At 40.9% G+C, this 14493-nt stretch overlaps 1 protein-coding gene and 1 non-coding gene across 12 annotated transcripts in view; one reads left to right on the top strand and one right to left on the bottom strand.

Annotated features, from left to right (window-relative positions):
- BPTF (bromodomain PHD finger transcription factor) overlaps positions 1–14493 on the bottom strand; it is a 137216-nt gene that overhangs the window by 17783 nt on the left and 104940 nt on the right. For 9 of the 11 annotated variants that reach the window (XM_039235984.1, XM_039235980.1, XM_039235983.1 and 6 more), the window contains 5 exons: positions 12474–12691; positions 9442–9664; positions 7895–8799; positions 6219–6301; positions 5680–5905 (listed from right to left, as the gene is read on the bottom strand). In XM_039235984.1, the coding sequence (XP_039091915.1) occupies positions 5680–5905; positions 6219–6301; positions 7895–8799; positions 9442–9664; positions 12474–12691 (1655 nt within the window). The remainder of the gene's footprint in view (positions 1–5679; positions 5906–6218; positions 6302–7894; positions 8800–9441; positions 9665–12473; positions 12692–14493) is intronic. The other 2 variants (XM_039235988.1, XM_039235987.1) reach the window with 1 other exon arrangement.
- On the top strand, positions 842–915 carry TRNAQ-CUG. Its single transcript has one exon. It is a non-coding gene; the product is annotated as a tRNA-Gln (tRNA).

Genomic DNA, 14493 nt, shown 5'->3' with positions numbered 1-14493 from the left:
TGTCCTTATAAACTGAATGTGATTCTCAAACTTTGGTCTGACCAGCCAGAAGCTGAATGGGAGACACTTTTGTCTGATTCGCTATGCTCCTATGTCTAGAATTGTAAAATGCAGGAAGAGCTATTTTATCAACATACATTTTGATATAAATTAAAACCCTTACTTCTTTTCAGGTGAAGTACTTTATAGATACACCTTTGTTACCACAACTTAAATTCTTAGAAATGATGATTGTTTTCCTAGAGGAAAGGCCATTGTCACTGGCATCCATGAACAGAGTTGGTGTAAATACATCACCACTATAATGAAGCTTTTATTTTTATTTTTAAAAATTTATTATTTATTTTGAGATAGAGAGCATGAGCGGGGAGAGAGACAGAGGGAGAATCTGATGTGGGGCTCGAACTCATAAACCAGGAGATCATGAGACTGACTGAGCGACCCAGGCGTTCTTTCATCGATAAAAAAAAACTTTTTTAAAGTAATCTCTACACCCAATGTGCAGCTCAAACTTAATGGCCCTGAGATCAAAAGTCTCATGTTCCAATGACTGAGCCAGCAAGGTGCCCTGTAAATATCACAAAAATTCTAACAAATAAACCTGAATGGTCCTCGTTTAATGAATCTCATTGTCTCTACTTAGCATCTAGCTAGTCCTGTAAGGGAGAAGGTAAACTGTAGGAGGATTCAGCAGACCTTCTCAATGTAAAAAGTCTAAATTTCTTCCTAGGGAAGAAAGTAAACCTTGAGTGTCATTTTCTTAATTAATATGATGCATTTATAAAGTATGAAGTGGATTTTAGTAAAATCAACATGATCAAGATGTTTGGAGAGGTGGGGCGCCTGGCTGGCTCAGTCCGGTAGAGCATGAAACTCTGGATCTCAGGGTCCTGAGTTCAAACCTCGCATTAGGCAGAGATCATGTAAAAAAACAGATGGTGTGTTGGGTACATGCTTGATCCCCCCTTCAAGGACACACTGATGACAGTAAACTATAAAACACAGAAAACTGGGGGTGCCTGGGTGGCTCAGTCAGTTAAGCGTCCGACTTCAGCTCAGGTCATGATCTCACGGTTCGTGGGTTCGAGCCTCGCGTCAGGCTCTGTGCTGACAGCTACCTCAGAGCCTGGAGCCTGTTTCAGATTCTGTCTGTCTGTCTCTCTCTCTCTAACCCTCCCCTGCTCACACTCACACACACACTGTCTCTCAGAAATAAATAAAACATTTAAAAAATTAAAAAAATATAAAACAGACAAAACTGAAAAGATAGAGCCATGTTTGAGTAAAATAAATGTCTCTATGAAATGGAAACATAGCACTGAGCAGTGCAAGGCATGCAGGCCTGGTGGATTCCAGGTTCAGAGGTAGGAGAAGGCAGCCCAATCACAGCCGGCCTCTGCAGGAAGAAAGGGACTCAACATGCTGCATGGGAGAGGGTCATACGAACAGGCTTCCTGCTGGATGTAAGGGCTGGCAGCTCTACACTGGGCTTCCGGAGAGGAAACAGAACTCTCACTTAAATGCCAAATGAAAATCAAATGAAAACATGTGATATGAAAAAAAGCAAAATAACTGAATCTGAATTAATTCTGAATAAAATCAATTTTATATAATAATTTGACCAAAAACTGCAGAATATGTGGGTTTTAGATGTTCAAAGAACTAAATGAAGTTTTAATTTCTATTAAGAAATAATAAGAAATTACTATATCAATAAGAGAAGCAGAGAGGGTTGGAGGAGAGATAAAAAGGAGGAACACAGGACATTTACAAGGCAGTGGAACTATTCTGCCTGTAACATGGGTATATGACATCACATGTTTGTCAAACTCCCAGAACTGCAGAACACAAAGAGTGAAACAATGTAAACCATGGACTTTAGTTAACAGCAATGTATTGGCTCATTAACTGTAACAAATGGTTACGCTGATATACGATGTTAATAATAAAGGGAAGTGTGGGGGGGGGGAGGAGTATACGAGAACTCTTCCTGCATAATTTTTTCTATAAGTTTCAAACTCTAAAAGTCTATTTAACAAAAACGAGAGACAAGCAGAAATCATATAAGAATATAGATATAAATGGGGCACCCAGGTGGCTCAGTTGGTTAAGTGTCTGACTTTGGCTGCGGTCATGATCTTGTGGTCCATGAGTTTGAGTCCCATATCGGGCTCTGTGCTGAGAGCTCAGAGCCTGGAGTCTGCTTCGGATTCTGTGTCTCCCTTTCTCTCTGCCCCTTCTCTGCTTGTGCTGTCTCTCTCACTCTCAAAAATACACATAAAAAATTTTTCTTAAAAAAAAATATAAAGGATTAATCACATAACTTGAAAACAAAAAAGTTATATTTAAAAATTATTTTAAAAATATGCTGTACATATACATTTGAATATTGCTCTACAAAGCAAATTATCTTAGCCATAAATTTGACTAGTTAAAATAGTAACGAATGTTTTCTTTCTTAAAGTATAACAGGGGCACCTGGGTGGCTCAGTTGGTTAAACATTCAACTTCAGCTCAGGCCATGATCACCACGGTTCATGGTTTTGAGCACCACATTGGGCTCTGTGCTGACAGCTCAGAGCCTGGAGCCTGCTTTGGATTCTGTGTTTCCTTCTTTCTTTGCCCTCCCTCACCTGTGCTCTGTCTCTCTCAAATATGAATAAACATTAAAAAAAATTAAAAAGAATGTATAATCAATTTCTTCCTCATTAGATTATGTAATATACTGTCAAGACCACGCTGTATAACAGAATATTTACAGCAGTATGATTTTTTAAATGGCTGCACAATATGAGTGCAGAAAAATACTCAGTATGTGTTGTTTCCTATTTTTTATTTTTTAAATGTTTTATTTATTTCAGAGAGAGAAAGAGAGAGAGAGAGAGAGAGAGAGAGAGAGAGAGAGAGAGAGAGCGTGAGCAGGGGAGGGTCAGAGAGAGAGGGAGACACAGAATCTGAAGCAGGCTCCAGGCTCTGAGTTAACTGTCAGCACAGAGACCGACGCGGGGCTCGAACCCACGAGCCGTAAGATCATGACCGGAGCCGAAGTCAGACACCCAACCGACTGAGCCACCCAGGCACCCCAAGTATGTGTTGTTTCCATGTGTGATTCTATATTTGTATAAGTTGAGTTCATATACGAATACATACAAATTATATATATAAGTTATATTCTAAAAGTATTTAACAATGGACATCTCTGGAGGGTATACTGACTTACAGATTTTTAAACATTTATTTATTTTTGAGAGAGAGAGACAGATAGCAAGTAGGGGAGGGACAGAGAGAGAGGAAGACACAGAATCTGAAGCAGGCTCCAGGCTCTGAGGTGTTAGCACAGAGCCTGACGTGGGGCTCAAACTCACAGACCATGAGATCATGACCCAAGCTGAAGTCAGATGCTTAACCGACTGAGCCACCCAGGTGCCCTGACTTACAGATTAAAATTTTTTTTTTTTTTACATTTATTTTTTTGAGAGAGAAAGAGAGAAAAGAGAGACAGTGCGAACAGGGGAGGGACAGAGATCGGGAGAGGCAGACCCGAAGACACGCTCCAGGCTCTGAGCTAGCTATCAGCACAGAGCCCAATGCAAGGCTTGAACCCATGAATGGTGAGATCATAACCTGAGCTGAAGTCGGACACTCAACCGACTGAGCCACCCAGGCACCCCATGACTTACAGATTTTTAAAGTGCTTATATATTTATTTTTGAAAGAGAAAGTGTGTGTGCATGAATGGGGGAGGGGCAGAGAGAGAGGTACAGAGAGAGAGAAAGCAGAGCTGGAAATGGAGTCAAACTCAAACTGTGAGATCATAACCTGAGCCAAAATCAAGAACTGGACGCCCTACTGACAGAGCCACCCAGGATCCCTGACTTCCATATTATTTTTATTTGTTGGCCAAGATAATTGCTTTCAAAGACAACTGAATGTACATATCTAATTTACTTATTTGTAAAGAATAGAGATTATAAATATCTACCCACTCTGTGCAGAAGATGAAGTAGGAATAGCACATAACACATGTTAGATGTTAAATATCAGCTGCGTGAATTGGTAAGTCACATTTGTATCCTATCCTGTAAGCTGAATTTTTCATGCAAACATTTGTCACTGAGAATTTTCCCCAAAGAAATAAAAACAAAAAGGACCAATCCTGCACTCACCATTTTGTTAAAATGGCAGTCCACAGTGTGGACACTCCCAAATGTATTTAATCCAGAGGTTCCCAGCTGAGGTACCTCTATAGAGTATTTGAGAATGTGGGTGGAGGGGCAAGGTCATTTTTTGGGTTGAAGGTGATGATACTATCATTTAGTAAATGCTTTATTTCTTACAGTTTGTAAAAAAACTGGCCTATGGAAAGGGCCCAAGTCCTTCTGTTGAGAAACACTGATTACCGATCTCTTTTCTGTGGGCTTTAGGCGGATTCCAAACTTTTATTATTATTGTCAACATTCACTATGTCCTTGCTTATATATCTTGCCTGTTTCTTAGAGGATCTTCTAGAAGTGAAATTGTGGATCAGAATATCCATATTTTAAAGAATTTTGATACACTGATGCAATGTTCTCTAAAAATACATATTTTCTCTAGAAAAATAGTCTTCATTTCACTCCTTAGTATTTAGTAGGTTGACTTTTTAAAAATTTTTTTTTAACATTTATTTATTATTGAGAAACAGAGAGAGACAGACCATGAGCAGGGAAGGGGTAGAGAGAGAGGGAGACACAGAATCCAAAGCAGGCGCCAGGCTCTGAGCTGTCAGCACACAGTCTGGTGCGGAGCTTGAACCCATGAACTGTGAGATCATGACCTGAGCCGACGTCGAAGTTGGATGCTTAACTGACTGAGCCACCCAGGTGCCCCTGATCTGAAATAACAATTTTATCTTCTTTTTTCTTTTCTTGACTTAACACATTATCTAGAAATTTCCAGAGGTAATAAATAATAATGTTGGTTTTGGGCACTGTCATCTGGTTTCTGACTTTAGCAGAAAGGTGTCTAATGTCTCAAGAGTCATGGAACATCGATTGGTTGCTCAGCTGCTCAATTTTTTAAAAATATTTCTCATCTTTTTAAAATATACAAGGCACTTTTAGGGATACTTTAGATAGCCTACTTCTCTTTTAAGAAGCTGTTCAAATATGTATGAATAGATGTCTTCTTTCATTTTTATTTTTTTTTAATTTTTAAAAAAAATATTTATTCATTTTTGAGAGATACAGTGTAAGTGGGGAAGGGGCAGAGAGAAAGACAGAGGGAGAGAGAGTCCCAAGCAGGTTCCACACTGTCAGTGCAGAGTCCAATGTGGGGCTCAAACCCATGAACCATGAGATCATGACCTGAGCTGAAACCCAGAGTCAGATGCTTAACTGACTGAGCCACCCAGGAACCCTCTATTTATTGGACACTCTTTATTTTTCATTCTTCCGACATCATTTTGCAGTTCTTGGTCTACCTTTCTCATAAAACTTGGCTTCTGATAATTTTTGGCGAGACTATGTCATAGAGAATAAAAGCCATCCCCAAGAGGGTGCTCAAAATGTTGTTTTTCTTTATACCAATAGGCTGATCTCTCTTAGTTACTTGAGAGATTATAATATTCCTTCACATATAAAACCTCTGTCCTGTTTGAAAAGACATGTGTCCCACTGCTTTTAGGAAATCCTTTCTTACCTGCACTTGAATTTGTAGGTCTTTGTCCAGGAGCGCTCTCTTTTTCAGTATTTCCGCTTTCAGTTGTTCTTTGTGTTTGAAGAGCAGTGCGGAGAGCTTGGTGGCATTCTGCTTGCTACGTTTCTGTTCCACACTCTCCTCACGCTTCCGTTTTTTTGCTGCCTGTTTTTCTTCTTTGTCTATCTTATCCAAAATATACTTCATCACCTGGTTACAGACAATCATTCTAGAGAGAAATACACAATCCAGGTCATGTTGGGCGTTTCATTCTGAAAGGCTCAAGACGTCATTTTTCTACATCTCTACAGTTGATACACAAACTTTCTGTGACTGGAAAGCTTCAAAGAGTGATTCAAACCAGTTAGGAGACCCAATATTGCCAAGTATTCATTCACATTTAATGAACTTCAGCCAAGATAAAAAAAAAAAAAAAACCCAACAACAACAGTAAACTCAGACGTCCTGTCCGTGTGCACGCTCAAGAGGAAAGGCTGATGTACGAGACCCTGTGCTGCTGGGTTATAAACATTTCTTCCTACCTTTGATTCTCTTCTCTTTCAGCTGGAGTCATGGTCTTTTTCTGCTTTAAATGTTCTATTACAGCATTATGCTTCATCACCACCTTCGGGGCAGAACAAAATCCCAAAGTGCATATTTTATAATGACTACATGTTGGTATATAGATAACAACAGTAGAAATCTGAGCACAAGTATGTTTTCCAAAGAAACTATAAGGATTTTATATCATAATACAAGTAGAATTAGAGCTGCAATATGGCCTGTGTGCTTACTGTGTACTGGGCACTCCGCTAAGTAAGCACTTGACATTACCTCGATTATTCCTCATAACAACACTGAAAGGGATAATCTTATAAATGAGATTCTGAGGCATGAAAAAATTAATTCACTTGTTTGAAATGAAATAGGTAATGTAAGCTGTAATTTTAACCCAGCTGTTACTCTGCAACAGCCATTTTTTTTTTTTAACATTATGCTCTCTCCCTAGGTATTAATTTCTCCTCCCCATCCCACTCTGCACAGATTAGGATAAAGACAGATACTGCAACAATTCTCAATTTACAGACTACAAAGTACTAAAAGCTGGGTAATAACGCATTGGAACATTTATATGACGTCGATATATAAGAATATTACCATACACCTTTAAAATCCCTTTGTCGTTTAAAAAGTACTTCTAACGATGTTGCATTAGGATCATCAAACGTTCTAGGAGACAAGATCTTAATTGTTCCAACCACTGAAAAGGAATGACGCTCCTATGGCGTGACAGAGGGGCTGACAGCTGCTACGATGGCCATCGTGTTCCAAATATCCACGTATCAAATCAACTTGCTGTACACCTCAAATTTATACACTGCTGTATGTCAAACATATCCCAGTAAAAAATAAAATACAAAGTGTTTCTACACACATGACCTCATTTAATCATTACAATAATCTTGTGTGGCTGGAAAGAAAGGGAGTATTAATGAGGAGACGGAGCTCAGGGCAGAGAGGACAGTGGCACGGACTGAATAGGAGACCTGGGAACCGAACGCAGGTCTCCTGACCTGGGGACACTGGAAATCCACACTCAACCCCCTGACTAATGCTGAGTGGTGCATGCTGTTGATACAAAGACAGCTTCCCCCAGGAATGCTTCAGGGTCTTCTACATGTGACTTCATTTTAAGTAGAATAATTCTAACTCCTCTAAACTGCCTTACTTCACTAAGATGCTATGGTAGGATGCCACTTTTTATCTGAGCTAGGGAATAGAAGAATCTCAACCTCTAACAAGGGTGTGGTTAGAAATGCAAATGAGTTTCAATTGTCTGTAATGTGTTCCTCATGCAAACTAAGAAGTGGCAACCGCAAATAACTTCAGAGCGCCTCTGATGCCCGGGTGGCTTTGAACTTGGTTGACCTTCAAGTTTCATTATCCATGGTCCGGAAACTCCTAACTCCGTCCTTCCCATCTTAGTTCTCCCCAAATACAGGCAGTTTTTCTAATGAGCACTGATCGTTACATCCGACAAAGAGTTCCAAGCCATGGCAGTCATTCATTATTTCCTCGTCAATCCAGTGCTGCTTTCTAAATTGAACCGTCAGTGACTTTGTCTCCTGTAGGAAACCTGATACAACCAACACTAGGTCTACTGCACAGCACAATAATTCAAGCTACTGAACATGCTGCTTTTACTTAATAACTTTACCTGTTTCTGAATGATTTCACTTTGATTAGAAGCTTGGAGAGTGTGTTCCCGCTTAATTTCTATCTGTTGCTGCTTCTTCTTTTGCTGCTGATCCCTGAGTTGCTGAACCCTTTGCAACTGCTCTTGCACACTGGCTGCCTGCACTGTAACCACATTCTGAATCTGGTGAGTCTGCACAGGGCTGCTTTGCTGAATTTGAATAGGTAACTGGAGTTTGATTTGCTGGGGCACACCACCTTGCTGAGCCTGTATCTGAGCCACAACCTGTGACTGGATCTGAGAGAGAACCTGGACTTGTTGTTGCAGCTGAGGCACAGCAATGACTTGGGGCTGCGGCTGCTGTATTTGTAGCTGAGGACAGGATGGGGATGAAACAGTAACTTGACTTAACGTCTGTCCTGATGAAAGAGTTTGAGTTGGAGACTGTACCTGGGGTTGTGATTGTGGCTGGCCCTGGGAAGGTGTCTGAAGAGATGTATGTGGCTGAATTGGAATCGGTTGTGAGGTTGTAGTCTGAACCTGGGATTGCTGTCCAGGAGACACTTGGGATGGAGTTGATGGACGTATTCGAGTCTGTGGTGGACTTTGGACGCGAGCAGGAGACTGTCCTTGGACATTACTTTGAGGCTGACACTGTACTGCGACTTGGGGTTTGGAGGACTGTGCTTGGGCGGGCTGTGCTTCAGAAGGGACATGGGATGCGACAGTTGTTTGGGTCTGCACTTCAGGCTGAGCCTGCACTTCAGGCTGAGCTGGGGATGGGGGCTGGGTTGGGGGCTGGGGCTGAGCAGTCTGTGGCTGGGCTTCTGGAGGACTCACACTTGATGACTGAGCTGGTGGCAAGGTTTTGGCTTGTGGCACCTGTGTCGGGGGTGATAATTTACTCTGTCTTTGTTCACTTGTACCTGTGAAAAAGAAAGACCAAATGTTTCCATGACTCTGGAACACAGAACCTTGGTTAGAGAAGAATCTGAAGGGGATTTCCTAAAGGTGAGAATTCTGGATTTCAGTACAGAAGACTAATGCCTTAGAAATGTTCCACAGACACGCTTGACTTAGGACTCCCCTAAGCGGGGAGCCAGGCCCTCTTCCTAGAAATCAGCCACGACTTCTGGCACAGGCTAACGTTAAACCCTCATTTTTCTCGTGCGGTGCAGTGACGGCAGCCGGCAGTGGGAGGCTAACACGGTGGTTCCGGACCTGCAGCTCTCAAGGGCAAGCCATGAGCGTGGAGAGATCCACCTTCCCCGAGATGACCTGCGTGACTCCACTGGTGCCCACGAGGCTGGGCGACAAGCAAATGTGGGCAGTTACCATGACATCCACTGCTCTGGGCCCCCACCCCAATTTCCTATATTTTTATGGGGTGAAGGAGGGGACAAGGGAACCTGTAGGAACAAGAGATCTTGTGAGGCTAACGGGTCAGCTCTTAAGCTCACTGGCTGCAGGCATATCCTCCCAAAGATAAACACCGGGCCTCCTTTCCCTCTATCAGCCCAGCAACTTGTGGGATAACACGCGGCACTTCTGATAACCCCAAGTGTTACCTGCTGCCGTAGTGGAAACGGTGGTGGTGGTGCTGCTGGCTGCCGTGGCTGTTGTTGCCAAAGGCGTGAAGAGGAACCGCTGCACGGTACCATTAGGCATGGCGGCTTGCATGAGCTGCTGTCCTGGACCCGGAAGTATAGTCACCCCTTGAGGTATCAACTGCAACTGTCCAGTCGTTTGACCTTGTCCTTGAATTACTACTGTCAAACCTTGATTGCCACCCTATGGAAAACAACAGACAACAGGTAAACAGTGTTCAAAGCATCAACCTTTAAATATACCACTTTTACGCTGGAAAGATCCTTTTAACATAATGAAAATATGTATCTGGAGGTCTATAGAACAGCATCAAAAGGAATTCAGAGAAGCCAAAATAAGAATATTTATTTGGAAAGACTGATTGAACTAACGGACCCAGAGTTCCAGTCCCAGCTCTGCAAACGGACAGCCAGGTGTCTGCGTACAAGCAACACCACTCCTCCAGATCCAAACTTCCCTACAATCTCATGAAATAAGGGCACTGATGTGAATGACTGATGTCTCCACAAAATTCTGATTTTAAACCATCTTATAATTGTATTATTTTATACTTTTCAAAGCGTCTTTTTACACATGGTCCCGTTTGATTCTCACAACGGACTTGTGACTTCATGGAGTAGGGAGAGAAAATACTACTATAATATTATCACCAATTAAGAAATTCAAGGTTAAAAAGTTCCTGTCACTTGCCCAAAGTTACAGGCCAACTTAAAGGTGAGAAAAACTCAGGTCTCCTGGTCTCACTTTTTCAGTATGTACCAGATTACGTACAGTATGTGTCTGTGTGCGCTAAAGTATGAAAAGCTTAGGGTTTAGACATGGAATGGAAACATCAAGTCATGAGGGTTGCTAATGCCTGAGTAGTCACCAAAATGGGGACCGGGAACTAAAAACTCTGTACTGACACTTCTGTCCAGGATTTATTAATCCAAGAAAATTAACTACTAGGGACATGGTGGAGAGTTAGAAAGCAAAGTAAAACAACCCACCCCAAATTCCCAACAGCCCAGGCTGAAGCCACCAAGTTCACATACTAATATACATTTGCTTTACTCATGCGTCCTTATTTACTCTTGCATTCCAAAATTTTTTTTACATATTCATAAATACATAAAACACCAAGTATAGTTAAAAATAAGTATAAAGTAAATATCTATAAAATCAGCACTCAGGTCAGCATCACCAGTATCCGAGAAGGCCCTGCTGCGATCTGCTCTCATCTCCATACCCTTCCCTTCCACTGGAGGGCAGCACTGTTCTCACTGCTTTGGTAACCTCACACTTTTTCATAGTGCTACTGCTTGCGTATAGATCTGTATGGGGCTACAGGGTCACAACTTGAAGAACGCGGTCCACGAAGAACGGGATGGGAAGGACGCCACTCTCGGTAGACAGTGCAGTAGCCCTGAATCCCTATATAATACAGCTAGTCTTGCTCGTTCCTGAATTTTATGCAAATGGAATCATAATGTACGTTTCTTACTTGCTCCTTTCACTCAACAATGGGGTTCTGTGTGGCCACAGGTTTTCATTCTCATTAGTGTAGGATCGTACGCAATTTATTGAACTGATAGTAGACAGATATTTGGGCTGTTCTCAGTTTTTATGCTGCTATGAATACTCAGGGTCATTATCCTGTTGTTCACGTGAACGAGAACTTCGTTAGGGAATATAGGAGAATTCCTGGACCTGAGATATCCATGTCCTCAACTTTGCCAGGTAACACCTAGGAGTCTTCCAAATGATTACCTGCAGTTGCACATGGAAGTTTATTTTGTCTCTTGTCTGCTCTTCATCTTGTCCAACATTTTAATTTTTAACAACCTCTTACGTACATGGTTCTCATATCCGTTTCCCTCACTACCAATGGAGTTTAGTAGGTTTTTTGATTTTAGACATTTAAATGTCTTCTCTCCTTGTCAAGTTTGTTTGCTCTTTTTTTTGAGCTTTGCTCTTTTGCCTTCTTGATTTTTAGTAATTCTTCATGTGTTTTGGATAAGTCTTTGACTGTACTACTTTTTATAATGTTTGACGAACTGAAGTTCTTATTTTTAATGGAGCTAAATTTATAAATCTTTTCCTTTATGGTTAGTGTTTTCGTGTGTAAGTAACAAAGCCTTTTTTTCCTATCCTAAGGTTAGGAAGGTATTCTTGTATCTTCTCTTCTGAAAGTATTATACTCTTACCCTTCACAGGTAGGACTTTTATCCTCCTGGAAAGGAGCTGGGAAATGACGTAGTGGCCCAGTTTCACAGTTTTCCACATAAACTCAATTGTCCCAGCACCATTTACTGGAAAGTCTGCTCTTTTCTCAATGACCTGCAATGACATCGCTATCATGGAACAAGCGTTCACATGTGCACAGGTCATTTTTTGCACTCTCTGCTGTGCTATTCATCTCTCTGTCCGAGTTGTCTGTACCCTTCTGTACTAGTGAGTGAGACATTATCATCAATATTTTGATATCAGGTCGTCATATAGGGCCAAAGCCTCCTGTTCATCAAAAATATTATAACTTTTCTTTCTCCTTTGCACTTCCATTTTAAAATTTTAAAAAATCGGCCTGTCAGTTTCCACAAGAAAATCTCCTTGGATTTTTAAAGGAACTGCACTCAACTTACTGATTACTATTAGAAGAACTGAGAACACTTGAATCTTGCAAGGAAACAGCTCAGGTACTCAAATTTTATTTTTCTCATGGAAATTGGTCAACGAATAACATTTTGGTACTTAGGAGGGTTATCCACCTGGCTGTTTTAGTTCCCAGTCTAAGGGCTCTAGATAACGGAAACTGATTATATCTCACCTTTAAGAAGTATTTTTGTTTGACTCTACAAAGCAGCCATTTCTTTAAAAAAGTACATTTTAACCTTCTGAGAAGTACCTGTTTTTAAACTTACTACAAGAACAAATGAGGTCATTTCTAGAGTTAACTAAGTGGAATTACAAATAAAAACTGAAAAGAGAGTTACAATGAAATGCCATTACTTACGTGGCCCTGTGTTAACTGAGTGAGTTGAGCCATGGTGAGCTTCACCTGTCCCTGCTGGGGGCGAGGGGCCGGGGAGGGTGAAGACTGCAGATTTCCACTGGGTGCTCCCGAAGTTATTCCTTTCTGCCCGGGTGCTGAGGAAACTGTACTAGCAGTAGAGATTGCGGTGGAAACGGGCTGCCCTCTAATGATCTGGGTCACCACTTGCTGGGGGGCGCCTACACAAACAGCAAAACATTATGAATTTTTATATGCCCCCAGGCAATATTTCGAGTTGAAATACCGCTCAACACGTCAGGTGAATGCACTATTCTCCGTTTTCAAAAAGACTCATGTGATGCCTTCAGCCCAAGGCTACGCTCAGACATATCCATGCCCAGATTCCCACCTGTTTTCGCTCAGCTCACTGACAGCCATTCCCCACTTCCTGCTATCTGCAGGAGACTGAAAAAACAATATTCTTCCTGTGAGGCTAAAGCTAAAATAACAAGAGGGAAGACTGAAGGAAAAAGATAGATTTAATAAGCCATTTTATAAGGCTGCCTTTCCTTAGGAATATTTAATATAAGATGACAATCTAATATATAATGACTTCCTATGAATTTTAAACATAACAGGACTATTCTGAACCAGCCAGGTTTATAAATGAGCTCTTCTTACAGCTCTTCATCAGACAGTTTGGGAGACCCACAGGGTCAAGATCACTATATCCTCAACATCAGGGCAAAATGCTCAAAGAAGGCATCCGTAGTTCATTCCTCAATAAACATCTACTGGATGAGTTAATTTTAATTCAGATGGCTCAACAGTCTTCTAAAAACTTTAATTCTCATTTAACTTGCTGAAACTTGAGGGAAAGACAGGTGGACTCCCCTTCCCACCTCCTATGGAATAGTTGCTAAGAGTAATTATCTGGTAACTAATTTCACAATTATAATGTCCTAACTCATTAATTAGTGAATAACATCACATTTATGAAATTTTACATTCATTTTCTGTCTTTTGTTCCATAGGTGAATATATTGTATTTCTTGTATTTCTTTTAATGAATGGTGTTTAATATTCTTGTACATGTATAACACTGAATGTCTTCTGATACTCAGAATACCTTCCTCCTTTATCTTTTAATAAATAATGCTATGGTGAAATCCTTGTTCATAAATTTTTATGCACTTCTAGTTCTCTCCTTAAAATAAACTCCCCTCACTATTACTGGGTTTCTAGTAGGAACACAGTACCTAAACAAATTTTATTTTATTTTTTTTTTAAAATTTTTGAGAGTCAGAGAGAGACAGCGTGAGCAGGGGAGGGTCAGAGAGAGAGAGATACAGAATTTGAAGACAGGCTCCGGGCTCTGAGCTAGCTGTCAGCACAGAGCCCAACGTGGGGCTCGAACCCACGAACCGTGAGATCCTGACCTGAGCCGAAATTGGACGCTTAACTGGCTGAGCCACCCAGCTGCCCCAGTACCTAACTGAATTTAAATAGGTTATCCCAGCTCACACTCTCACCATTACCAAGATTCTATTTCACTGGAAATAGAATAGAACCCTGGCAACCCTACCTGCTATTACTAAAGTACAATCTACCAGCCATCAGAAACGGTATGATGGTTTCATGGTATCTGAATTTCCTTAATTACTATACAGGGTCAGCCTTTAGATCCTGGTCAAGTCATTATGCTTCATGTGTGAACTCTCTACACTCGTTCCCACTTCTCTACATTTCCTACTTACTTATGGTTGATTTTTAGGGATTAAAGGTATAAATTATAACTATATATTTCTCCTGCTTTGCATTCGGCCTTTTGTTTCTTTTTAACAAAGTTGTGTGTGTCTGTTTTCCTTATTGTAGCTTTAATAATCACTTTTAAAGTTTTCCTGCATTCTCTAATCAGATCTACCTTTTCAAGTAGGTGCCTAGTCATGATATACGCTGGGAGGTTTAACCCCACCCCACCCCAAAATATAAACTGATAATTCTACTATCATTTACTATAAGTCCCGTCTGTCTTTCTTGA

The sequence above is a fragment of the Hyaena hyaena genome, unplaced genomic scaffold (assembly GCF_003009895.1).
Source record: "Hyaena hyaena isolate Hyena2069 unplaced genomic scaffold, ASM300989v1 scaffold_104, whole genome shotgun sequence".
In the NCBI taxonomy this organism is placed as follows: domain Eukaryota; kingdom Metazoa; phylum Chordata; class Mammalia; order Carnivora; family Hyaenidae; genus Hyaena; species Hyaena hyaena.
Note: the sequence above shows the minus strand (reverse complement) of the source record. Positions and strands in the feature narration are given on the sequence as shown.